Source organism: Oncorhynchus gorbuscha, linkage group LG08 (genome assembly GCF_021184085.1).
Source record: "Oncorhynchus gorbuscha isolate QuinsamMale2020 ecotype Even-year linkage group LG08, OgorEven_v1.0, whole genome shotgun sequence".
Taxonomy (NCBI): Eukaryota; Metazoa; Chordata; class Actinopteri; order Salmoniformes; family Salmonidae; genus Oncorhynchus; species Oncorhynchus gorbuscha.
The window spans coordinates 47,550,201-47,576,342 of record NC_060180.1 but is presented as its reverse complement, the minus strand read 5'-3'; the positions used below and the strand labels follow the sequence as shown (position 1 = coordinate 47,576,342).

Here is a 26,142-nt window from a genome sequence, read left to right as displayed (position 1 = left end):
ATCACTAGTCAATATCTCATGAATCATACATAGCCTTCTGTCTTTCCCTTCTAGAAATCCAAATGTAATATGTTTCTGCGTGCGTATTTACACAGTATCAAACATCTTGTACGTAACCTGTCAAAAGTATAGTTGATTATGGTATCGCTTAGTGATCAGTGATTTCCTCCGTCTTTCCACAGCCAACGGGATGGGCGAGCCCCTAACCTGCAGCTCTGGAGTGGGCAGTGCCACCAGTCCCAAGCTGGAGCCTCCCCCCTCACCTCACGCCAACCGCAAGAAACACAGACGGAAAAAGAGCACGGGCATCACCAAGCCAGACGGGCCGTCTGCAGGCAATGAAGGTAAGCCAGAAGTTAGGCTAAGAGTTCTAGAAGACACTCGTTCTGCAAACTCGTCAAAACAATCTGAAACTAGTCAAAACATTCCGAAACCATCTGCAACAATACGGAAACATTCTAAAACCAGTCAAAACAATCTGAAACCGTCTGCAACAATACAGAAACATTCTAAAACCAGTCAAAACATTCTGAAACCGTCTGCAACAATACAGAAACATTCTAAAACCAGTCAAAACATTCTGAAACCGTCTGCAACAATACAGAAACATTCTAAAACCAGTCAAAACATTCTGAAACTGTCTGCAACAATACAGAAACATTCTAAAACCAGTCAAAACAATCTGAAACCATCTGCAACAATACAGAAACAGTCTAAAACCAGTCAAAACATTCTGAAATGGCAAGCTTCCTGAAAAAAAGGTGCAAACTTAGTGCATCTGGTTAGCATACCTTATTTAAGTGCATGTCTATGTATAGTCGCCCCTAATGTTCTCCAGTTTTAGCCATAGTGTGAACCAACCGCCCTGAGCTCCAGTAGCTGTGAATCTCTCCTCAGCTCAGCAGGGGAGTGGCAGCCACCCCTCTGCCCAATTAATAATGATTCTCCAGTCTGATGATGAATGGACAGCTCTAATTGGATGGCATTGTGAAAACAGAGTCCCATCTCTAAGGCCATAAAACTGATGTCACTGGAGCCAGAGATGATCAATCAACATGATTGATACACCGCATAGCAACAGCATTGGCACCGACGCCTCCTTAATGACGCTTAGTATTTATAATCATTACGCTTTTATAATGGTTTCACTGACACACGCCCATTCCAGTTTGAATGGGACCACTGACCACATCGTTTCAAGCACGGATCACCTTCACTGTTGTTGATATGTTGGTACAGTAGTTTCAATGTCAAAGATAGGTTAGTGTGGTCATTGTGCTTCTCTATCTCAGATATTTGGACCTGTCTTGGATCGTTCTTACCCTCTGTTCTTCCGTAGGAGTAGAGAGGAATGCTTTGTATTGATTTGACAGTATTTAACATACACTGAGAGTACAAAACATTATGAACACCTGCTCTTTCCATGACAAAGACTGACCAGGTGAATCCAGATGATCACCTATGGTCTCTTATTGATATCACTTCTTAAATCCATTTCAGTCAGAGTAGATGAATGGGAGGAGACAGGTTAATGAAAGACAAAATATTTAAGTACCTTTGAGTGGGGCATGATAGTAGGTGCCAGGTACACCGGTTTGTGCCAAGACCTGCAATGCTGCTGGGTTTTTCACGCTCAACAGTTTCCCGTGTGTATCAAGAATGGTCCACCACCCAAAGGACATCCAGCAAACTTGGGGGTGTGCAACTCAAAATTATATATACACTGAACACAAATATAAACACAACATGTAAAGTGCTGGTCCCATGTTTCATGAACTGAAATTTTAAAAAACAAAATGTTCCATACGCATAAAAATGTATATATATTCTGCTGTGCACAAATGTGTTTATATCCCTGTCACTGAGCATATCTCTTTGGCCAATATAGTCCATACACCAGACAGGTGTGGCATATCAAGAAGCTGATTAAACAGCATGATCATTACACAGGTGCACGTTGTGCTGGGGACAGTAAAATGCCACTCAAAAATGAGCAATTTTGTCACACAACACAATGCCACAAATGTCTCAAGTTTTAAGTGGTGGTGGTGCAATTGGCATGCTGACTGCAGGAATGACCACCAGAGCTATTGCCAGATAATTTAATGTTAATTTCTTTACCGTAAGTCGCCTCCATCCTTTATAGAATTTGGCAGTACGTCCAACCGGCCTCACAACCACAGACCACGTGTATTGTGCTGTGTTGGCGAGTGGTTTGCAGATGTCAAGGTTGTGAACAGAGTGCTCCATATGGTATGGGCAGGCATAAGGTACGGACAATGAACACAATTGCATTTTATCGATGGCAATTTGAATGCACAGAGATACCGTGAAGAGATCCTGAGGCCCATTGTCGTGCCATTCATCCATCCATCACTTCATGTTTCAACATGATAATGCACTGCCCCATGTCGTAAAGATCTGTACACAATTCCTGGAAGCTGAAAATGTACCAGTTCTTCCGTGCCCTTCATACTCACCGGACATGTCACTAATTGGGATGCTCTGGATCAACGTGTACGACAGCGTGTTCTAGTTCCCGCCAATATTCAGCAACTTCGCACAGCCATTGAAGAGGAGTGGGACAACGTTCCACAGGCCACAATCAACAGCTTCTATGCAAAGGAGCTAGACTGGTTTTCTGATCCACGCCCCTACCTTTTTTTGTTAAGGTATCTGACTATACAAATGCATAACTGTATTCCCAGTGTTGTGAAATCCATAGATTAAGGCCTAATGAATTCATTTCAATTGACTGATTTCCTTATATGAACTGTAACTCAGTAAAAACCTTTTGAAATGGTTGCATGTTGCGTTTGATATTTTTGTTCAGTGTGTGTGTCCATGCCCCGACAAATTGAGACAACTCAATATTAGGAAGATGTTCTCAATGCTTTGTACACTCAGTGTATAAGCCTTATTCACATCACCACGATTTTGCCCCCATTTATTCCTAAGTAAGCTTACCCACAATGCCCTGTATCATCCTGAAAGAGAAACCAAACAATATTTTAGACCCTATTGGACCAACACTATCAGAATCACTCCAATAATGGTGTTAGGGGCTTGAATGAGTGATGGCTATCATTAGGGACTTGGGAAACTGGGTGGATTCACATCGTCACATTGCATTGAGGGAATCATTAGTGGACATTAGCCCGTCTCAACGTCCGTCCCAACCTTTTGTTCTGTTCCATATACAGTAGCTTGGAATCATTGAAATGTGTCCACGTGTTTTAAAATGACGGACTTTCTGCTCTAGTTGTGGATGAGTGATCATAGTTTGACCTGGAAATGCTGTTCAGCATGTGGTGTCAATGGAAACGTGCGGATTCAGAAAGTTTTGTTCTCTGTCAAAGAAGCACGTTTATTTCTTCTTTTTTTTTTTTTACCTCTCTCTCCTTCTCTCCTAAGATTTTCTATTAGCATCAGCTTGTCTGTTCTACTGAACGCTTCCGGAATACAGACATATTGCCTAAATATCGAAATCACTCAAGTGTAGGATGCAGGTTGTGTCTCTTGAATGATGGGGAGAGAACGGGAGGGAGGAAGGAGAGGTTGGATCCTTGAATAAATTGCTATCAGTTTATCTCATTTACAGGGCAATCAGAGCCCTGGAATACAGTCCAAAATTGAATTTTAGTTGTTGTGAAGCATCATAAATCAAAGGGGCATGCACGTTTTAAGGTGAGCAATCAGTTTTGTCAACATGGGAAGAACAGGATGTGTGAGGGAGCCTTGAGAGGGTCAGACACACTGAGAAATCTGACTGCCGAAAAGGTACTTAGCGCATCTGCCCAGTGTAATAATAGTTTTAATAATAAGTTTTAATAATAATAGTTTAAATACTCCAGGCCACAAGGTGGCAGTAGGTTGTTTAGCTTGTGCCTACTGTAGCTAATGTAAGCTAACTAATGTTGTTGCTAGCTAGCTAGAATTTGTAGTAAGCCCTTGTTGATACTAACCAGATGGCCACAACTAGATAACTAGTGAAGTTAGCAACATTATACCACAATGGATTAATATTTGATTGAAGCAGCTGCCTGTTAGCTATGTTGTGCTAAATGACGATTCTAACCGTTTTAGCTAGCGTTAGCTAGCAAACAAACTGGCACTGGCAGTATGGGATAATGGAGATTTTAATTTAAGGATCTTCTTCATCTTGCTAGATAGTTAGCTTGGTAAAACATTTAATGTTGTGTGCATTGTGCTACATTTACCACCCCATTCATCTATATGAAGTGTGTGTGTGACTGCCTGGCTCAGTTAGCTAGCTAACTAACTAATGAGCATGCACATGATCAAACTGAACCTAACAAAAGAGTATTTTTTCAAGCACAAAGCTGGATTGTAAAGATGTACATCCATTACATTTTCATGCAGCTATATCGTTTTAGTAAGAACAATTCAGATGAAAAGTTGGTGGATTACACTGGGAAAAGTGCCCATTTGTTTAATCTTTCTTGGCACTTCTGTCGGCTCCCTGACGTGGAGGTTTGTGCTCTCTAATTGTCAAGTTCATTGCATTGCAATTCTACACGTAGAAACGTCAGGTTCGTTGTTCACAAGTCAGTACACAGCATGGACTCATTTTATTCTAGCAAGAGGAGGAACGGCCTACTGTGCTATACCTATCGGCAGTCCGATTTCTCAGTGTGTCTGTACCATGAGCTGTAGCCAAGGAGATATCTTAGCCAGGCAGTTATATTTATAAATCAGTAGGGCAGTGAAGTTGTCCTGACCATGTGACATGACCAGGAAAACCACTGCACCTTAATTAGACTTCAATTTGGCTCCACAGAGTTTTTCCATTGAAAAACTTGTGGTCCCTACAAATAATAGTAGGGCATACTTCCTAATCCTGTTCCCTATGCAAACCTTCAACTGAAGAGAGAAGAGACAGACTGGCAAAGTTAGCACAGAACCTCGTAGATCCATCTAAGAAATGCGGGGTTGATTTTGGGCCATTTTAGTCAAGAAAGTAACTTCTGCATTGTGAGTCAATTGATTGAAAGTCGAGTTGTTCCTATGTAAGTCAAGAGCAGTTCCAATGGCATCTAGCTTTCAACGTATACATCTCCGAAACAGTATTGTGTAGGTGTGACATACGGAGGCAGCAATGTGAATTCTCTTTGCTGTGTCGGCTGCGTTTCCACTATACGCTTTCCTCAGAGGAAGTGCACAACGGACACAGCCCCTAATATCCTAGTGCACTGTCAGAGCCGTGTGCAGTGTAATGAACTTCTCATGTGCTTAAGGAATGATGCAGGATGCATAGCGAGACAACTGACAGCCCGTTAATGTGCTTCTCAGCAGCCGCCTGGCATCAGGGCTCTCTGTACGCGCCACTCGCACACCGTTCGCATGCCACCTGCCTTAAAAAAAAACACTGGAAAATCGATGGGCGATAAAGACTTGTGTTCTGGGGGAGGCCCTTCTGATTAATGCAGACTGTCAGGGAGGGGAGCTTCATTAATGTTATTTCTCTTTTAAAAGAAGGAAGGAAAGTGTATCAAATGTTCATTATTTGAAATGGGGGGGGTTCGGCGTGTTCAGTAGGGAGTGGCAGCAGAGATGGAGGGAGAAAGACGGGAGGAAATGAGGAGAGAAGGAAAGGAGGTTCAGATCCTTCACAGTTTTACACTGTAGATGAGGACGTTTGCTTTTGTCAAGGACATAGCAGAAATGTTTTAAATGTTAGTTTATTTGTGTTTAGTTTGTCTCTTAATAGTTTTGAAATTGTTTTTCTAACTGTTTTTGATCGTAAGTTACTTTTATGACTTAACATGTTGTGTCGTCTCAGTTCCATGTGAATTTGAGATAGATGTATAACTCGATGTATGAAAATGAGTTGGTGTGAGAAATGTTCATTGCAAATGTCCTGCTCTTCTTAGAGTGGGCGTTCAGAAGAAACCTTGATGTAGTTGTATCATCTCCCAGAGAATAACACGTCGTATTGATTATATAAATATGTCTTAACATCCAGAGCGGGAAACCTACAATCCCTAACCCTCCTAATCCTTTAGCCCTAACCCTAACTCTCCTCCTCAGTGAGGTTAGGATATAAAGTACATTCAGTAATATCCTCCACTCCCTCCACCACCTCAGTGTGTTAAAGGTTATATATAAAGTGTACACGATATACTAATGCCCAGACTCCTCCACTCCCACCCTCTACCTCAGTATGTTTAAGGTTATACAGTATAGTAAATAAATACCCAGACTCCTCCACCTCTATGTGTCCAGTGTTAATGTCTTCTGGAGTCCAGCAGAGGATTAGGAAATGGAGGTTTAACAGCCCTGTGCTAATAGTGGGTATTTATCTCAATACTTTGTTTTGTCATTGACTCCCTCCCCGGACAATACCGTACATCTCTGTTTCATTTCGAAAAGCTGTCCCCGGAGTCCAGAGCAGCTACAGTAATGGCTCCTCGGCTTTCCAAACCAAACGCCACCCAATGCACGTCGCAGAGAAAGGAATAATAAGATTCTCATTTGTGCGGCTCTGTACACAACGCACTGCCCACAGATACGCCGTGTAATTGACAGTGTTTTCTTTTCGCGTATCGCTAAATGTAGTTTTGCTATTAGGTCGTGGCTTGTGTGCGTGTCTGTTTATGTGCGCCTATGTGTGTGTCAGTATTCTCCTCTCGCTCTGCGTTTTGGTGCGGTGCGGTTCCCCCGGGGCCGTGTGTGTCTCAGTAATGGCCTGCTCCTGATTGCTCTGGTCCAGGTTAGGAATATTGGCTTTAATGATGTGTAAAATGAGCAAGCAGTGCCTGTGACATTTACAGATGGCACCGCCTTGGCCTGTTCTTCCCAACTGCACGTTAATTCACAGGAACAGAAAGCACTTCTTTAAGTGACCGCCTGATGCGTGCAACATACGCAACCCAGCACAAGACCTCATACATACCATCACACATACAAAACCACACCTTGGATGACTTGTCGCCCCCACCACCTCAAAGTCTCTACTATATATTGTCCAAATACACACACGCACTAGTTTCACACTTGCACCCACATGCACACACACACATATACACTCACACCTTGAGGCCTTGCTGAGGCGGTCATTGAATCGATCTCTCCAGAGAGAGGTAGTGTGAGGCAGGATAGATGTGTCCCTCCTTGGCCCTGCCTCTCTGCCTGCCGTAGACAGCTCAGCTGGGCTCAGCCCAAACCCCAGAGGTGCTAATCTGGTCCTCCGGTCCTCACTTCTCCCATGGAGCATCTGCTGTGGAGTGGAGGGACGATCATTAGGAGTAGAGACAGCTCTGTGTCAAACTTGTACCAATGATCTCTAAATATTTATGCTCAGAGGTCTGATCTTCTTCATTGATCTGTCACGATACCAATTTGGTAATTTCTTAATTTACCAAATCTGCAGTTTATATTATTTATAAATGTTATGTATTTGTTGTTAAGACATCCAGTCTGATGAATCATGACTCTGTAACTTAAATCCCCGGAACCACCCATACGTAGAATGTATGCACACATGACTGTAAGTCGCTTTGGATAAAAGCGTCTGCTAAATGGCATATATTATTATATTATTATATTAAATGCATTCTAACAGTTTTATGATTCATGGTAAATGGTGGACAGGAGGACATACAGGTAACTGCCAAAATAAAGGAAACACCGACGTGAAGTGTCGTATGGTGCTGGGCCCACTACGAGCCAGAACCGCTACAATTCTTCCACGAGAAATTCCATAATTTAGTGTTTTGTTGATGGTGGTGAAAAACGCTGTCTCATGCACCACTCCAGAGTCTCCAATAAGTGTTCAATTGGGTTGAGATCTGGTGCGTGAGACGGCCATGGCATATGCATTGAATCCTTTTCACACACATCAAACCATTCAGTAACTACTCCCTCCCTGTGGATCGGGGCGTTGTCATCCATTGGGCGCATGGCCATGGTAGCCAAAATAGTGGCAAAAAAAATGGCCTGCCCAAGATTTTTACACATGACCCCACACAAGATGGGATGTCAATTGCTTATTTAACTCGGGAACTACATTTACCTGTGTAAATGCACCTGCTTTCAATATACTTTGTATCCCTCATTTACTTAAGTGTTTCCATTATTTGGGGAGTTACGTGTATACTGTAAACTGTAGGAGAAGATGCCTTCGCTTCTTGCTTGACTCCACATCACCACAGCCATTAGGCTATCATTTATTTTTTATTGTGGTCATGTTAATTAAGGAAAATCATCGTATCTGCCTCTTGATTCTCCACAGTAACAGTTGTTCACTCCTATTGGATTCATATTACGTTGCTCCACGTCCACCCACTGCCCCGGCCACATCTAATTGGAAAGGACTTGTTGATTGTGTAGCTGCTGGATAAATATTGTCAGATCACGGGGTTAATGCTGATTGCTGGTGTTAATGTGTGACTGAACTCCCCATTCGTTCCTCTGTTAGCCGTGGGCTAACTGTACCCATTGGGGAACATCAGGAGTGCTAATGATCCTAGCGCTAGCTGTCTCAGCCATCATCATGGCAACAGCTGCCTCTGAAATAGCAGCCGTAATACCTCATTGTATCGTTCACGCCTGGTATTTATCGTCTTGGAGGAGGACATTTTGACCTTAATCGTCATGCTTAGATGGAACGAAATTACTTTGCTTCACACAGAATGGAATTACCTCTCCAGTGAGGCTGTGACAGGTCCTGCATTAAAAGGCAATATCAACATACTGTATAAGCATATCATAATACTACTGTTGCCTCCATGATACTATGATACTACCACAGAAATATAATTACTTGAACAGATATTTCCATTAAAGTCAATGGGTCTTAGGGGATTTGCCTGTTCTACTATCTGGTTTGGTCAGTGTTTTCGTCTGATGGTTTGGCCTTTTTAGTGCTCATGTCTTCCCTCCCCTGTACTGTTCTGTTCCGCGCATGAAGAGTTAGATTTGTATCCTCAACAGTTTAAGAAGTCATCAATTTGTTGATTTCTTAATCTCAGTAATGAACGCATTTTAATGCCTCCAATTTATTGCCAGTCAACTAAATAATTAGCTTTGTTCAGGTTTTTAGAAGCTGAGTGCAGAAGTGTAACGTCATTGGACTCTGAGGAAAACTAGGCTGCAAATGTAAATGCCATGCTTTTTTACAAATGTACAATTATGGGACAGTTGAGGAGAAAGAGGCACTCTTTAAAGTACAATACTTAATGTCGCGCTGTACTGCAGCGCCAGCTGTGCCACCAGAGACTCTGGGTTCGCGCCCAGGCTCTGTCGTAACCGGCCGTGACCGGGAGGTCCGTGGGGCGATGCAAAATTGGCCTAGCATCGTCCGGATAAGGGAGGGTTTGGCCGGTAGGGATATCCTTGTCTCATCGCGCACCAGTGATTCCTGTGGTGGGCCGGGCGCAGTGCACGCTAACCAAGGTTGCCAGGTGCACAGTGTTTACTCCGACACATTGGTGCGGCTGGCTTCCAGGTTGGATGCGTGCAGTGTTAAGAAGCAGTGCAGCTTGGTTGGGTTGTGTATCGGAGGGCGCATGACTTTCAACCTTCGTCTCTCCTGAGCCCATACGGGAGTTGTAGCAATGAGACAAGATAGTAGCTACTAAACAATTGGATACCACGAAATTGGGGAGAAAAATGGGTAAAATTCAACAACAACAAAAAAAACTGACTGAATGTCTGAATTTTTAATTCAATCATATATCTTTTATCGTTTGTTCAGTTTCCTTAACAAATGATTATTGATAGGATAATAGGACCTTCTAACACCAAAAGGAACTCAATAAGACACCAACTAAGCATCACATCATGTTACTCTAAGCCTTTGAGAGTCATTGTAACATTACTCAAACCCAGACTTCCATATGTAAACACTCCTTAACTGTACTGTATGTTTAAATAAGATGCTCTGAGGTCTTTATTGATTCTGTTACCTGTAGTCGATATCTCAAACGAGATCAGATAATTGAAGTTGGTGTCGAGCTAATTGGATTATAGCTTTGCCCCTGAAGAGGAGACCCTCCACTAGAGCATTGTGATTGCTACAATCCCCACAGCCAGAACCAACTACTTACTTTTGGTTCTGGGAATGGATGTATGGACTTATTATCCTTTTCATACACAGACCCAAATCCCACTAATTTACCATGCCTGCATAATTAACCAAGCTTGTTTGTATATCTTAAAGGGGTAGTGGGTAAAAAGCATGGAAAAAATAAAAGCCACCTAAAGACCTATACTCTTTACAGACTGACTTTATGCAGTGGTGTAAAGTGCTTAAGTAAAAATGATTGAAAGTACTACTTAAGTCGTATTTTGGGTTTCTGTACATTATACTCCATACATTTTCCCTGATACCCAAAGGTGCTTATTGACATTTTGAATGCTTAGCAGGACAGGGAAATTGTCAAATTCACTCACTCATCAAGAGAACATCCCTGGTCATCCCTACTACCTCTGATCTGGTGGACTCATTAACTGGAAATGAGTTTGTAAATTTTGAATATTGGAGTGTAGCCAGGAGCCCGCTCTTTTTACAAGACAATTGTGCTGTCTGGTTTGCTTAATATAACCAATTTGAAATGATTTATACTTTTGCAATTACATTTACTTTTGATACTTAAGTATATTTAAAACCAAATACTTTTAGACTTTTACTCAAGTAGTTTTTACTGGGTGAATTTCACTTTTATTTGAGTCATTTTATATTAAGGTATCTTTACTTTTAATCAAGTATGACAATTGGATACTTTTTCCACCACTGACTTTGATACACTATGTATACAAAAATTGAGAGAATGAAGTATGTGGACAACCCTTCAAATTAGTGGATCCGGCTATTTCAGCCACACCCGTTGCTGACAGGTGTATATAATCGAGGACACAGCCATACAATCCCTATAGACAAACATTGGCAGTATAATTGCCTTCCTGCAGAGCTCAGTGGCTTTCAACCTGGCACCGTCATAGGATACCACCTTTCCAACAAGTCATTTCGTCAAATTTCTGCCCTACTAGAGCTTCCCCAGTCAACTGTAAGTAATGTTGTTGTTAAGTTGAAACATCTAGGAGCAACAATGGCTCAGCCGCGAAGTGGTAGGTTGTACAAGCTCACAGAACGGGACCGCTGAAGCGCGTAGCATGTACAAATAATCTGTCCTCTGTTGCAACACTCAGTACCGAGTTCCAAACTACCTCTGGAAGCAACGTCAGCACAATAGTCGGCAGCTTCAAGAAATGTGTTTCCATGGCCGAGCAGCTGCACACAAGCCAAAGATCACCATGCGCAATGCCAAGCGTCGGCCAGAGTGGTGTAAAGCTCGCAGCCATTGGACTCTGGAGCAGTGAAAACGCGTTCTCTGGAGTGATGAATCACGCTTCACCATCTGGCAGTCTGACGGACGAATCCGGGTTGGCGGATTGCCAGGAGAACGCTACCTGCCCCAATGCATAGTGCCAACTGTAAAGTTTTGTGGATGAGGAATAATGGTCTGGGAATGTTTTTCACGGTTTGGGCTAGAGCCCTTAGTTCCAGTAAAGGGAAATCTTACCGCTACAGCATACAATGACATTTTAGATAATTCTGTGCTTCCAAGTTTGTGGCAACAGTTTGGGGAAGGCCCAATCTGTTGCTGTTTCAGCATGACAATGCCGTGTGCACAAAGCGGAGTCCATACAGAAATGGTTTCTCGAGACCGGTGTGGAAGAACTTGACTGGCCTACACAGAGCCCTGATTTTGAAATTATCTTGGGATGAGATGTTCAACAAGCAGATGTCCACATACGTTTGGTCATGTAGTGTGCCTGTAAAAAGAATCAAACCTGTTGAAATAATATTTTTAAGAACCCAATTCATACAGTCCCATTTTTACCACATTTTTATATGTATCTGCCAAGGCAGCAGCTACTCTTCATGGGGTCCAGCAAAATTGATGTCAGTTATACAATTTTAAATTCATTACAATACATTCACACATTTCACAACACACTGTGTGCCCTAAGGCTCCTACTCCAGCACTACCACAAATCTATAAAACAAAATACATGTGTACGTGTGTGTATGTTATCTTATGTGTGTGTGTATGTACGTGTTTGTGTTGCTTCACAGTCCCTGCTGTTCCATAATGTGTATTTTTATATTTTTTAAATCAAATTTTTCTGCTTGCATCAGTTACTTGATGTGGAATACAGTTCCATGTAATCATGGCTCTGTGTAGTACTGTGCGCCTCCCATATACTATTCTGGACATGGGGACTGTGAAGAGACCTCTTGTGACATGTCTTGTGGGGTATGCATGGGTGTCCGAGCTGTGTGCCACTAGTTCAAACAGACAGCTCGGTGCATTCAACATGTCAATACCTCTCACAAATACAAGTAGTGATGAAGTCGATCTATCTTCCACTTTGAGGGAGGAGAGATTGACATGCATATTATTAATGTTTGCTCTCTGTGTTCTGAGCTAATTCACTTTTTGTTGCACCTGAACAGTAGTCCAGGTGCGACAAAACTAGGGTCTTTAGGACCTGCCTTGTTAAGAGTGCTGTTAAGAAGGTAGAACAACACATTTTTGTGGACAGACTTCTTCCCATTTTAGCTACTGTTGTATAAAAATGTTTTGACCATCACAGTTTACAATCCAGGGTTACTCCAAGCAGTTTAGTCACCTCAACTTGCTCAATTTCCACATTATTTATTACAAAATTTAGTTGAGGTTTAGGATTTATTGAATGATTTCTCCCAAATACAATGCTTTTAGTTTTATAAATATTGAGGACTAATTTATTCCTTGCCACCCTCTCTGAAACTAACTGCATCTCTTTAAGTGTTTCAGTAATTTCAGGTACTGTAATAGCTGACGTGTATAGTTTTGAGTCATCCACATACATAGACACACTTGCTTTACTCAAAGCCAATGGTATGTTGTTAGCACAGATTGAAAAATGTAATGGGCCTAGACAGCTGCCCTGGGGAATTACTGATTCTACATGGATTATGTTTGAGAGGCTTCCATTAAAGAACACCCTCTGTGTTCTTTTTGACAGTTAACTCTTTATCCACAATACAGCAGGGCGTGTAAAGCCATAACACATACACCATACGTTTTTCCAGCAGCAGACTATGATCGATAATGTTAAAGCTGCACTGAAGTCTAACAAAACAGCCCCCACAATCTTTGTATCATCAATTTCTCTCAGCCAATCATCAGTCATTTGTGTAAGTGCTGTGCTTGATGAATGTCCTTCCCTATAAGTGTGCTGAAAGGCTGTTGTCAATTAGTTTACCGTAAAATAGCATTGTATCTGGTCAAACACCATTTTTTCCAAAGGTTTACAAGGTATTGGTAACAGGCTGATTGGTCGGCTGAGCCAGTAAAGGGGGCTTTACTATTCTTAGGTAGAGGAATGACTTTTGCGTCTTTCCAGGCCCGGGGGCACTTCCTAGTTGGCTTACATTAAATATATGGCAAATAGGAGTGGCAATATCGTCCGCTATTATCCGTAGTAATTTTCCATCCAAGTTGTCAGACCCCGGTGGCTTGTCATTGTTGATAGACAACAATCATTTTTTCACCTCTTCCATACTTACTTTACAGAATTCAAAGTTACAATGCTCGTCTTTCATAATTTGGTCAGATATACTTGGATGTTTAGTGTCAGCTTTTGTTGCTGGCATGTCATGACTAAGTTTGCTAATCATGCCAAGGAAAAAATATTAAAGTAGCAATATCAGTCGGGTTTGTGATGAATGATTCAATGAGCTGAGTTTGCCTTTTTTCCCAAAATGTAATTTAAGGTGCTCCAATGCTTTTTACTATCATTCTTTGTCATTTATCTCCGTTTCAGATTGTATTTTCTTCTTCTTATTATTCAGTTTAGTCACATGATTTCTCAATTTGCAATATGTTTGCCAATCAGTTGTGCTGCCAGATGTATTTGCCATTCCTTTTGCCTCATCCATCTCAACCATACAATTGTTCAATTCCTCATCAATCCACGGGAAATTGACAATGACCCAACACACCTCCAGGCTGTGTAAGGGTTATTTGACCAAGAAAGAGAGTGATGGACAGCTACATCAGATGACCTGCCTCCACAATCACCCGACCTCAACCAAATTTAGATGGTTTGGGAGGAGTTGGACCACAGAGTGAAGGAAAAGCAGCCAACAAGTGCAACAAGTGCATTCCAGGTGAAGCTGGTTGAGAGAATGGCAAGAGTGTGCAAAGCTTTCATCAAGGCAAAGGGTGGCTACTTCGAAAAATCTAAAATATATTTTGATTTGTTTATTTGTTTAAATATAGTTACTACATGATTCCATATGTGTTATTTCATAGTTTTGATCTGTTCACTATTATTACTATTATTAAAATAGTAAAAATAAAGAAAAACCCTTGAATGAGTAGGTGTGTCCAAACTTTTGACTGGTACTGTATGTTAACGTAGGCTATTTTGAGCACTTTTCTGGGATGCTTACTTGTTTTCATTGCTTTACCCACTCCCACTCCAAGTTCTCCCACTTAAAAAGATGAGAGGACTGTAATTTTCATCATAGGTACACTTCAACTATGACAGACAGAATTAGAAGGAAATAAATCCAGAAAATCACATTGTAGGATTTTTATGAATTTATTTGCAAATTATGGTGGAAAATAAGTATTGGTCACCAGACCTGCACCAGGCTGGGAAGACTGAATCTGCAATAGGTAATCAGCTTGGTTTGAAGAAATCAACTGTGGGAGCAATTATTAAGAAATGGAAGACATATAAGACCACTGATAATCTCCCTCGATCTGGGGCTCCACGCAAGATCTCACCCCGTGGGGTCAAAATGATCACAAGAACGGTGAGCAAAAATCCCAGAACCACACTGGGGGGACCGAGTGAATGACCTGCAGAGAGCTGGGACCAAAGTAACAAAGCCTACCATCAGTAACACACTACGCTGCCAGGGACTCAAATCCTGCAGTGGCAGATGTGTCCCACTGCTTAAGCCAGTACATGTCCAGGCCCGTCTGAAGTTTGCTAGAGAGCATTTTAATGATCCAGAAGAAGATTGGGAGAATGTCATATGGTCAGATGAAACCAAAATATAACTTTTTGGTAAAAACTCAACTCATTTACATTTACATTTAAGTCATTTAGCAGACGCTCTTATCCAGAGCGACTTACAAATTGGTGCATTCACCTTATGACATCCAACTCGTCGTGTTTGGAGGACAAAGAATGCTGAGTTGCATCCAAAGAACTGTGCGGCATGGGGGTGGAAACATCATGCTTTGGGGCTGTTTTTATGCAAAGGGACCAGGACGACTGATCCGTGTAAAGGAAAGAATGAATGGGGCCATGTATCGTGAGATTTTTCAGCAAAGGCATTGAAGATGAAACGTGGCTGGGTCTTTCAGCATGACAATGATCCCAAACACACCGCCCGGGCAACGAAGGAGTGGCTTCGTAAGAAGCATTTCAAGGTCCTGGAGTGGCCTAGCCAGTCTCCAGATCTCAACCCCATAGAAAATCTTTGGAGGGAGTTGAAAGTCCATGTTGCGCAGCAACAGCCCCAAAACATCACTGCTCTAGAGGAGATCTGCATGGGGGAATGGGCCAAAATACCAGCAACAGTGTGTGAGAACCTTGTGAAGACTTACAGAAAATGTTTGACCTCTGTCATTGCCAACAAAGGGTATATAACAAAGTATTAAGATAAACTTTTGTTATTGACCAAATACTTATTTTCCACCATAATTTGCAAATAAATTCATTAAAAATCCTACAAATGTGATTTTCAGGATTTTTTTTCTCATTTTGTCTGTCATAGTTGAAGTGTACCTATGATGAAAATTACAGGCCTCTCTCATCTTTTTAAGTGGAAGAACTTGCACAATTGGTTGCTGACTAAATACTTTTTTTGCCCCACTGTATATCTGGTTCATAGGGGTGGCAGTTAGCCTGGTGGTTAGAGCGTTGGGCCAGTAACCGAAAGATTGCTCGGTCAAATCCCCGAGCTGACAAGGTAAAGATATGTTGTCCTGCCCTTGGACAAGGCAGTTAACCCACTGTTCCTAGGCCGTAATTGTAAATAAGAATGTGTTCTTAACTGACTTGCCTAGTTAAATAAAGGTTCAATAGATACATGATTACTGCATACACTAGCTGTAGGATCAGCAGAGGCATTCAGGGCAGTTAGAGGGACATAAATTATGTTGCTTACATTGTGTCTACCAACCCCCCTGGTATAATGTACATTTGCTGAAGCACTATGACAACTAATCACAATGGTAGGTATTAACTGAGCTGGGCCTGGGTCATTGATAAGTAATTGTCTCAATGCAGCCTTATAATGTTGTGAAAGGATCCAGGAATGCAAATGATTTGGGTGGATACCATCTTCCTTATAAAACGTGTTTTGTTTCCAAAAGGTATCGAAATTTTCAAAAAAAGTTACACCCATTGAGCTGCAATAATCAAGTAGCCAGTTGTGAAGAGAAAGAATCCTACTAAAGCGTTCAATGCCACGATTCAAGAGGGGATAGATATGATGGGGGGGATACGGCCCATGCACATGCCGGCAAGTTTATGAGTGGGTGTAAACGTAGGCCGATGTGGGTGGATTTGAATAAATCCTTTGAATATACACCATCACAAAGAAATACATTATTAATATGTTTAGGCAGGTCCTGAGAAACATTATACGTCTAATAAAATGTATTTTCAATAGAATAGAACAGCGTATTTTTAGTTTAAATTATTTTACTGGTCTGTGCAGCCTATCGGCTACATGGCTGCGTAATGCACGAGAAATCTTTTTTAAATTTTGTTCATTAAAAAGACAAGACACACTTTCCCTCATCACAGTCAACACAAATACATGTTTTTGTAGGCTAAGATTACAGTGGAATAACAGAATAAAATACAAATCATATTTTCCCCACACAGCTATTTTGGAACATAATCCATGTTTCATCTCTTTCCTACCCTCAATCTGCTTTGTTAGGGAGCAGGCGTAAGCTCTTACATTGAGAGTATCTTCATCATAATACTGATAGGAAATAATAGCAATCCTGTTTTTAAAAGCATGTGAGTCTCGTATTCATAGTTCACCGCGAGGACTTGCCTATACTCAATCGGGCAAAATAATAGGCCTCCACTTTATTTGGGCTACATTATTGCATGCTAAATGTTTATGATCAGTAGTAGATGAGCAAACGAATAGTTGAGCTATACCACCTCCAATTAACCAAATATACGGACAGCGATTCAGTGGAACAAAACCACAAAATCACAAGACCAAGTCGCAGGCTTTTGGCCAGTAATGGGCCTGGGCTACTAAGCATCTGCGAGTAAAGAGCAAAAGACTCCACTTGTTACGCTGCATAACATGGTAGAAAAATGTTCTCATCAGTGCTTATAAATGAGCCAGCGAGACAAGTTGATCAGAAGCAGCACCAACCTCAATTTAGATTTATTCAGCCTAATTGTAGCCTAACCAATATTCAAACGGTGATTCAGTAAAAAGGAAAATCTGGCAGTGTCTCAAAGCAGTGTAAATCAGTGCTGAAACAGCAGGTAGGCTAGTGCTTCAAATGTATTAGAGCAATTGGAAGACTTTGGGAGTTTCAGTAAGCAATAATTTGATGCCTTCAATTGCATTAGCCCGCTTTATTATAATATTTTTGTCATTCAGTGATTTATTCCCACAGTAATTATTTGTGGTTAAGAAAACAGTGCATGTGGTGGGCTATGCACGCAGGAGATGTGTGAAGTGACATGCCTAGCAAAATTTAGAACTGCCAGATGGATGGTAACAACCAGAGCCATATACCTGTACATATATATATACACACACTCTGGTGACAGCCCAATTAAAAACTTTATCGCAATCATGACTAGGTCGGTTCAAAGGAAAACAAGCCATATCCCTGTAATGTTTAGAGAAGATTTTATATAAAGTGTTATTGAAGTGTTGTGGTTGCAGGTTTACCTGGCACATCTAAAGCCTTTTCTTTTGGGGTGTTGCTGTAGGCCACCAAGTGATAACAGTCAGTATCTAAATAATATGTGTGAAATGCTTGATGTATGAAATGTGTGAAATGTATGTGATGTAAACAGAGAGGTCTACTTTCTTAGGGACCTGAATATTGACTGGTTTTCATCAAGCTGTGCGCTCAAGAGGAAGCTTCTCACTGTAACCTGTGCCTGTGCCAACCTACCAGGGTAATCAGGTTCAGGTATTTGTCAGATTGTTAATCAACCTACCAGGGTGTTTAACAAAAATACAGTGACAAACTTTGACCTCAATTTCAGGCTTCAAACATAAAGATATAAAACGGTATTTTTTTGTGAAGAATCAACAACAAGTGGGACACAATCATGAAGTGGAATGACATTTATTGATATTTCAAACTTTTTTAAACTGAAAAATTGGGCGTGCAAAATTATTCAGCCCCACAATGTATGTGATTGTTACTAATACTCTAGAACGTTATTCTAAAGCTGTATCCGTACCCATTGGATGCAGTGATAACATGCTACTTCAAACATAAAGATTAAAACGTTGAAGAATCAACAACAAGTGGGACTCAGTGAAAAAATTGGGCGTGCAAAATTATTCTGGAAATCCAATGTCAAGTCTCCGTATAAATGCACCTGCACTGTGATAGTCTCAGAGGTCCGTTAAAAGCGCAGAGAGCATCATGAAGAACAAGGAACACACCAGGCAGGTCCTGTTGTGAAGAAGTTTAAAGCCGGATTTGGATACAAAAAGATTTCCCAAGCTTTAAACATCCCAAGGAGCACTGTGCAAGCGATAATATTGAAATGGAAGGAATCAGACCACTGAAAATCTACCAAGACCTGTCCCTCTAAACTTTCAGCTCATACAAGGAGAAGACTGATCAGAGATGCAGCCAAGAGGCCCATGATCAATGAAATGCAGAGATCTACAGCTGAGGTGGGAAACTCTGTCCATAGGACAACAATCAGTCGTATATTGCACAAATCTGGCCTTTATGGAAGAGTGGCAAGAAGAAAGCCATTTCTTAAAGATATCCGTAAAAAGTGTTGTTTAAAGTTTGCCACAAGCCACCTGGGAGACACACCAAACATGTGGAAGAAGGTGCTCTGGACAGATGAAACCAAAATTGAACTTTTTGGCAACAATGCAAAACGTTATGTTTGGCGTAAAAGCAACACAGCTCATCACCCTGAACACACCATCCCCACTGTCAACCATGGTGGTGGCAGCATCATGGTTTGGGCCTGCTTTTCTTCAGCAGTGACAGGGAAGATGGTTAAAATTGATGGGAAGATGGATGGAGCCAAATACAGGACCATTCTGGAAGAAAACCTGATGGAGTCTGCAAAAGACCTGAGACTGGGACGGAGATTTGTCTTCCAACAAGACAATGATCCAAAACATAAAGCAAAATCTACAATTGAATGGTTCAAAAATAAACATATCCAGGTGTTAGAATGGCCAAGTCAAAGTCCAGACCTGAATCCAATCGAGAATCTGTGGAAAGAACTGAAAACTGCTGTTCACAAATGCTCTCCATCCAACCTCACTGAGTTGTTTTGCAAGGAGGAATGGGAAAAACATTCAGTCTTCGATGTTGATAGAGACATACCCCAAGCGACTTAAGCTGTAATCGCAGCAAAAGGTGGCGCTACAAAGTATTAACTTAAGGGGGCTGAATAATTTTGCACACCCAATTTTTCAGTTTTTGATTTGTTAAAAAAGTTTGAAATATCCAATAAATGTCGTTCCACTTCATGATTGTGTCCCACTTGTTGTTGATTCTTCACAAAAAAATACAGTTTTACATCTTTATGTTTGAAGCCTGAAATGTGGCAAAAGGTCGCAAAGTTCAAGGGGGCCGATACTTTCGCAAGGCACTGTATATCCAGGAAAGCCAAAGTTCCAAAAGCTGGGCCTAAAATAGTGTGTAAAAGATCAAACTAAATATTTTGTTGTGAGTCGTGGTTGTTAAAAAATATTTGTTAGTCTGATGTGATTAATAAGGAGCATCAAGATGCTACACTTGATGCATTTCTTGATTAACCTGTACCTGTTAAGAAACTGACTGTTAGAACTGTTAAGGCTCCAGCAATTGATGAGGAATTAAACAACTGTAGGATTGAAAGAGATGTGGCAAAGGGAGTGGCTAATAAGTCTGGCTGCACATCAGACTGGCTGACTTACTGAAAATTGAGAAATAATGTGACTAAACTCAACAAAAAGAAGAAGAATCTGTATTATGAAGCCAAGATTTAAAAAAAAAACGTTTAAATTAAATTACGGGCAAAATGACAAATTCAACTCCGTCTTTCATAGACTCAGATGGCTAATTCATCACAAAACCATTTGATGTTGCCAATTATTCTTAATGAAAGAAAAGCATTGTAAGTTAGAATTTTGTAAAGTTAGTGTGGGAGAGGTGGAAATGTTTTTGTTATCGATCAATAATGACAAACCACCTGGCATTGACAACTTCGATGGAAAGCTACTGAGGATGGTAGCTGACTCTATAGCCAGTCCTTTATGTCATGTCTTTAATCTGAGCCTAGAGGAAAATCTTTGTCCTCTGACCTGTGGAGAAGCCCGAATCATTCCGCTACCCAAGAGTGGTAAAGCAGCCTTTACTGGTTCTATCAGAAGACCAGCTCAGCTCTTAGCCACCAGCTCTTAGCAAACTGTTGTAAAAAATTGGTGTTTGCCCAAATACAATGCTATTTCTCTGTAAACAAATTAACAACAGACTATCAGCATGCTTATAGATAAGGGCACGTAATATGTACTGCACTGACACAAATGACTGATGATTGGTTTAAATAAATTGATAAGAAGAAGATTGTGGGAGCTGTAGTGTTAGATTTCAGGGCAGCCTTTGATATTATTGACCATAACCTGTAGTTGAGAAAACGTATCTGTTATGTCTTTTCAACCTCAGAGCTATCTATCTAATAGGACTCAGAGGGTTTTCTTTAATGGAAGATTCTCTAATGTCAAACATGTAAAGTGTGGTGTACCGGAGGGCAGCTCTCTAGGCCCTCTACTCTTTTCTAATTTTACCAATGAGCTGCCACTGGCATTAAACAAAGCATGTGTGTCCATGTACGCATCAACATCAGCAGCCACAGCTAATTAATTCGCTGAAACCCTTAACAAAGAGTTGCAGTCTCTTTTGGGATGGGTGAACAATAATTAACTGGTCCTGAACATCTCTAAAACTAAGAGCATTGTATTTGGTACAAATCATTACATACAGTAAGTCGGAAGTTTACATACGCCTTTAGCCATATACATCCTAGTAAAAGTTGGTAGTTACTGTCTTGTCCCATCGCTGCAACTCCCATATGGACTCGGGAGAGGTGACGGTCGAGAGCCATGCGTCCTTCAAAACACAACCCCGCCAAGCCGCACTGCATCTCGACACAATGTGCGCTTAACCCAGAAGCCAGCCTCACCAATGTGTCGGAGGAAACACCGTACATCTGGGGCCGTGTCGGCGTGCATGCACCCGGCACGGCACAGGAGTCGCTGGAGTGCAATGGGACAAGGACGACCTGGCCATCCAAACCATCCCCTAACCTGAGCAACGATGGGACAGTTGTGCGTCGCCTCATGAGTCTCCCCGCCGGCAGTGACACAGCCCGGTATCTAACCAGGATCTGTAGTAACGCAGCTAGCACTGCTAGCAGCGGTCTAATGCATTGCAGTGCATTAGACCGCTGCGCAACTAGGGAGGCCCCTCTTGGCTAAGAGTTGAGGAAAGACTGACTGCGTCACTTCTTGCTTTTACGAGAAACATTGTGTTGGAAATTGTTTGCGTAGTCAACTTACACACAACACTGACACACACACTTACCCAACCAGGCATGCCACAAGGCATCTTTTCACAATCTCCAGAACAAATTCAAGGAGAAGTAGAGTATTATCCAGAGCCATGATTGCATGGAACTCCATCTTACATAGATAGCGCAAGGCACCACGCCTCTCCCCCATGTGGTCTACTTGTTGTGTGTATGTGTAACTGATAGATGCACACACACATACACACACTACATGTTAATGTTTTTAAATGTATTCCAATTGTAAAGTCTTTGGTCTGTAATGTCTTTTTTGTTATGTGTCAGATCCCAGTAAGACTAGCTGTCGCCATTGGCGTCGGCTAGTGGGGATCCTAATAAATCGAATCAAATAAATGCAATCATACTCTTCTTCCACCGGACATTCCACTGATTTCAAAATGCTGTCAACTTCTTCCGTGACAACAACACTGTTGATTGACTTTTCCTCCCCATCACTGTCATCAGAAGACTCTACAATGTCTGGTTCAATAAAAATGATTTTACCTAAATCAGGGATTTCCTCATCGTCTGAATCATTTTCAGATTCAGAGAGTGAGCATGGCGCAATCGTCCTCCAGAATGTAGTCCATCACACCTTCTCAATGATCTTTGTCGATAGCACCTGTTAAATTCAGGGCAGCAATGTTGAAAGCAATAGCAACACTTTTGCAGTTCTGCATTATATCTCAGCCAATCATGGCTAGTGGGAAGGGTCCTCACTTTTTCTTTGGTAAAACCAACTAGGCTCCTAATTTAACAATTGTATTTGTATTTACAGATGGCATGCACATTTGTTATTAAGGCACATGAAAGTTCATATGTTTCAGAAGGCATTTCTGGCAACAAAAAAAGCATTTTGATTAAAAATATAGATTCAAATGCCTCTCCTGTGAAGTAGTGATGTGCGACATATGCCCAGCTTCTTGAAACGGGTCACAATTCATTAACACCTCTCTAATTTGAACTGCAAACTGGCCCCATGGTTTAACAACACCCAACAACCCTGCCAATTTGCCAGTTACCCACTGATATGTATAAAATGGTAGACCTGCAAATAAGTGGTATATAAGAGTCGGTTTGAAAGGGTAACATACCGCATCTTCTGTCTGAAATGGGTATGAAGATCGACTAGCGAGTCCATGTCGCCACACTCCAAATGTCCGGTGTCTACAGATAATAGCTCAGTACTGACTCCCTCCCAACTCCAGCACACACGAGCCCTTTTTACATACACACCGATTTTACCAGAGCTTTGAATTCTGATCTCTTTATACGACTGTGAACTCTGTTTATTACATACAATCTGGGTGTGCAAAGAGAGGGCTGATGGGAGATGTGTTGGAGGAGCCCAATCTCCCCCTTGTCTGTACCCTCCTCCCCAGTCTCCTGCTGGAGGCAGGGAAACATGCGTTATGCAAATTAGCCCGCTATATTTGCATAGCCATAATTAGGTAATTACAAATCGTTTGGCTATGAGATAAAGCATGTGCAGAGGACTAGACGATTTACATCAGTCATTTTCTAGTGTATTATCATTGTGTTAATGAATTACTTGTAAACGGGGGAGGCATTATGACATGTATTATAGCATATGTTGTTGCAAAGCCCTTGCCCAGGCAGATGACAGGTGACATTTTCATAAAGCCTGCTTCATCGTGAACAACACATTCAAATCAAATTGTATTAGTCACATACACGTGTTTAGCAGATGTTCTTGCGGGCGTAGCAAAATGCTTGTGTTTCTAGCTCCGACAGTGCGGTAATATCTAACAATTTCACAACATATACCTAAGGCACACAAATCTAAGTAAAGGAATGGAATTAAGAATATATACATTTATGGACGAGCAAATGTCAGATCGGCATAGACTAAGATATAGTATAGATACAGTATATACTTATGAGAATTATCCACTAGAATAAATACACAGAGCTTTTTTTGATTAGACTGTTGAAATCTGTTTTGAATTTATAGTGATTGCCATTATTGTCAAGAGTACACAATCAGTGTTGAGTAGCTAAAAGTACCCTGATACCGGTTTCAGTGGGTATTTTTGCCGTAAGTCACTTTGGATAAAAGTGTTTGCTACATGATATTCATTATTTATTACTAGGCTATTATTATCAATGACAAACAATCAATTACAGAAGAAATTGTAATCTACAGTATTTTAGCTTTGTCCAAAAATACCCAATCTGTTTCGTAAATAAAACCCAATACTTTTGTCTCATTTGAATGTTGTTTCTTAATTGATTTCATTTGGTCTTATTTCACAGTATTTACTCATCAGTGCATTCAGAAAGTATTTAGATCCCTTCACTTTTTCCACATTTTGTTACTTTACAGGCTTATTTTCAAATGGATTACATTGTTTTTTCACCTCATCAATCTACAGATAATACCCCAAAACCGGTTGGGGTTTTATTTTTGCAAATGTATTTATATACAGTATATCACAAAAGTGAGTACACCCCTCACATTTTTGTAAATATTTGAGTATATCTTTTCATGTGACAACACTGAAGTGAGTAAAGTAGTGAGTGTACAGCTTGTATAACAGTGTACATTTGCTGTCCCCTCAAAATAACTCAACACACAGCCATTAATGTCTAATCCGCTGGCAACAAAAGTGAGTACACCCCTAAGTGAAAATGTCCAAATTGGGCCCAATTAGCCATTTTCCCTCCCCGGTGTCATGTGACTTGTTAGTGTTACAAGGTCTCAGGTGTGAATGGGGAGCAGGTGTGTTAAATTTGTTGTCATCGCTCTCACACTCCCTCATACTGACTGGTCCCTGGAAGTTCAACATGGCACTTCATGGCAAAGAACTCTCTGAGGATCTGAAAAAAAAGAATGCTGAGTTGCATCCAAAGAACACCATACCTACTGTGAAGCATGGGGGTGGAAACATCATGCTTTTGGGCTGTTTTTCTGCAAAGGGACCAGGACGACTGATCTGTGTAAAGGAAAGAATGAAAGGGGCCATGCATCGTGAGATTTTGAGTGAAAACCTTCCATCAGCAAGAGCATTGAAGATGAAACATGGCTGGATCTTTCAGCATGACAATGATCCCAAACACACCACCCGGGCAACGAAGGAGTGGCTTCGTAAGAAGCATTTCAAGGTCCTGGAGTGGCCAGATCTCAACCCCATAGAAAATCTTTGGAGGGAGTTGAAAGTTCATGTTGCTCAGCAACAGCCCCAAAACATCACTGCTCTAGAGGAGATCTGCATGGAGGAATGGGCCAAAATACTAGCAACAGTGTGTGAAAACCTTGTGAAGACTTACAGAGAATGTTTGACCTCTGTCATTGCCAACAAAGGGTATATAACAAAGTATTGAGATAAACTTCTGTTATTGACCAAATACTTCTTTTCCACCATAATTTGCAAATAAATTCATTAAAAATCCTACAATGTGATTTTCTGGATTTTCTTTCTCATTTTGTCTGTCATAGTTGAAGTGTACCTATGATGAACATTACAGGCCTCTCTTATCCTTTTAAGTGGGAGAACTTGCACACTTGGTGGCTGAATAAATACGTTTTTTGCTCCACTGTATATCCACAGTAAAATAGTCATAAACCGACATCACCTTAAAGGCTGCTCAGCAAGGACGAGGTCACTGTTCCAAAAACCCCATAAAAAAGCCAGACTACACATGGGGACAGATGAAACAAAAATAGAACTCTTTATCCATAATGACCATTGTTGTATTTGGAGGAAAAAGGGGGAGGCTTGCAATGCGAAGAACACCATCCCAACCGTGAAGCATGGGGGTGGCAGCATCATGTTGTGGGGGTGCATTGCTGCAGCAGGGACTGGTGCGCTTCGCAAAATAAATGCCATCATGAGGAAGGAATATGATGTGGATGTATTGAAGACATCAGTCGGGTTGCAAACGGGTCTTTCAAATGGACATTGGCCCCAAGCATACTTCCAAAGTTGTGGCAAAATGGCTTGGAGGTATTGGAGTGGCCATCACAAAGCCCTGACCTCAACCCTATAGAAAATTTGTGGGCAGAACTGAAAAAGTGTGTGTGAGCAAAGAGGCCTACAAACCTGACTCAGTCACACCAGCTCTGTCAGGAGGAATGGGCAAAAATTCAGACTCAAGTTAAACAATTTAAAGGCACTGCTACCAAATACTAATTGAGTGTATGTAAACTTCTGACCCACTGGGAATGTGATGAAAGAAATAAAAGCTGAAATGAACCATTCTCTCTACAATTATTCTGACGTTTCACTTTCTTAACATAAAGTGGTGAACCTAACTGACCTAAGACAGGGAATTTTT

General features: G+C 41.2%; 1 protein-coding gene across 4 annotated transcripts in view; it reads left to right on the top strand.

The window, feature by feature from the left end:
- Nucleotides 1-26,142, top strand: part of LOC124041748 (arf-GAP with GTPase, ANK repeat and PH domain-containing protein 3-like) — a 238,369-nt gene that overhangs the window by 187,165 nt on the left and 25,062 nt on the right. For all 4 annotated transcript variants that reach the window (XM_046359704.1, XM_046359707.1, XM_046359702.1 and 1 more), the window contains exon 13: nucleotides 183-344. In XM_046359704.1, the coding sequence (XP_046215660.1) occupies nucleotides 183-344 (162 nt within the window). The remainder of the gene's footprint in view (nucleotides 1-182; nucleotides 345-26,142) is intronic.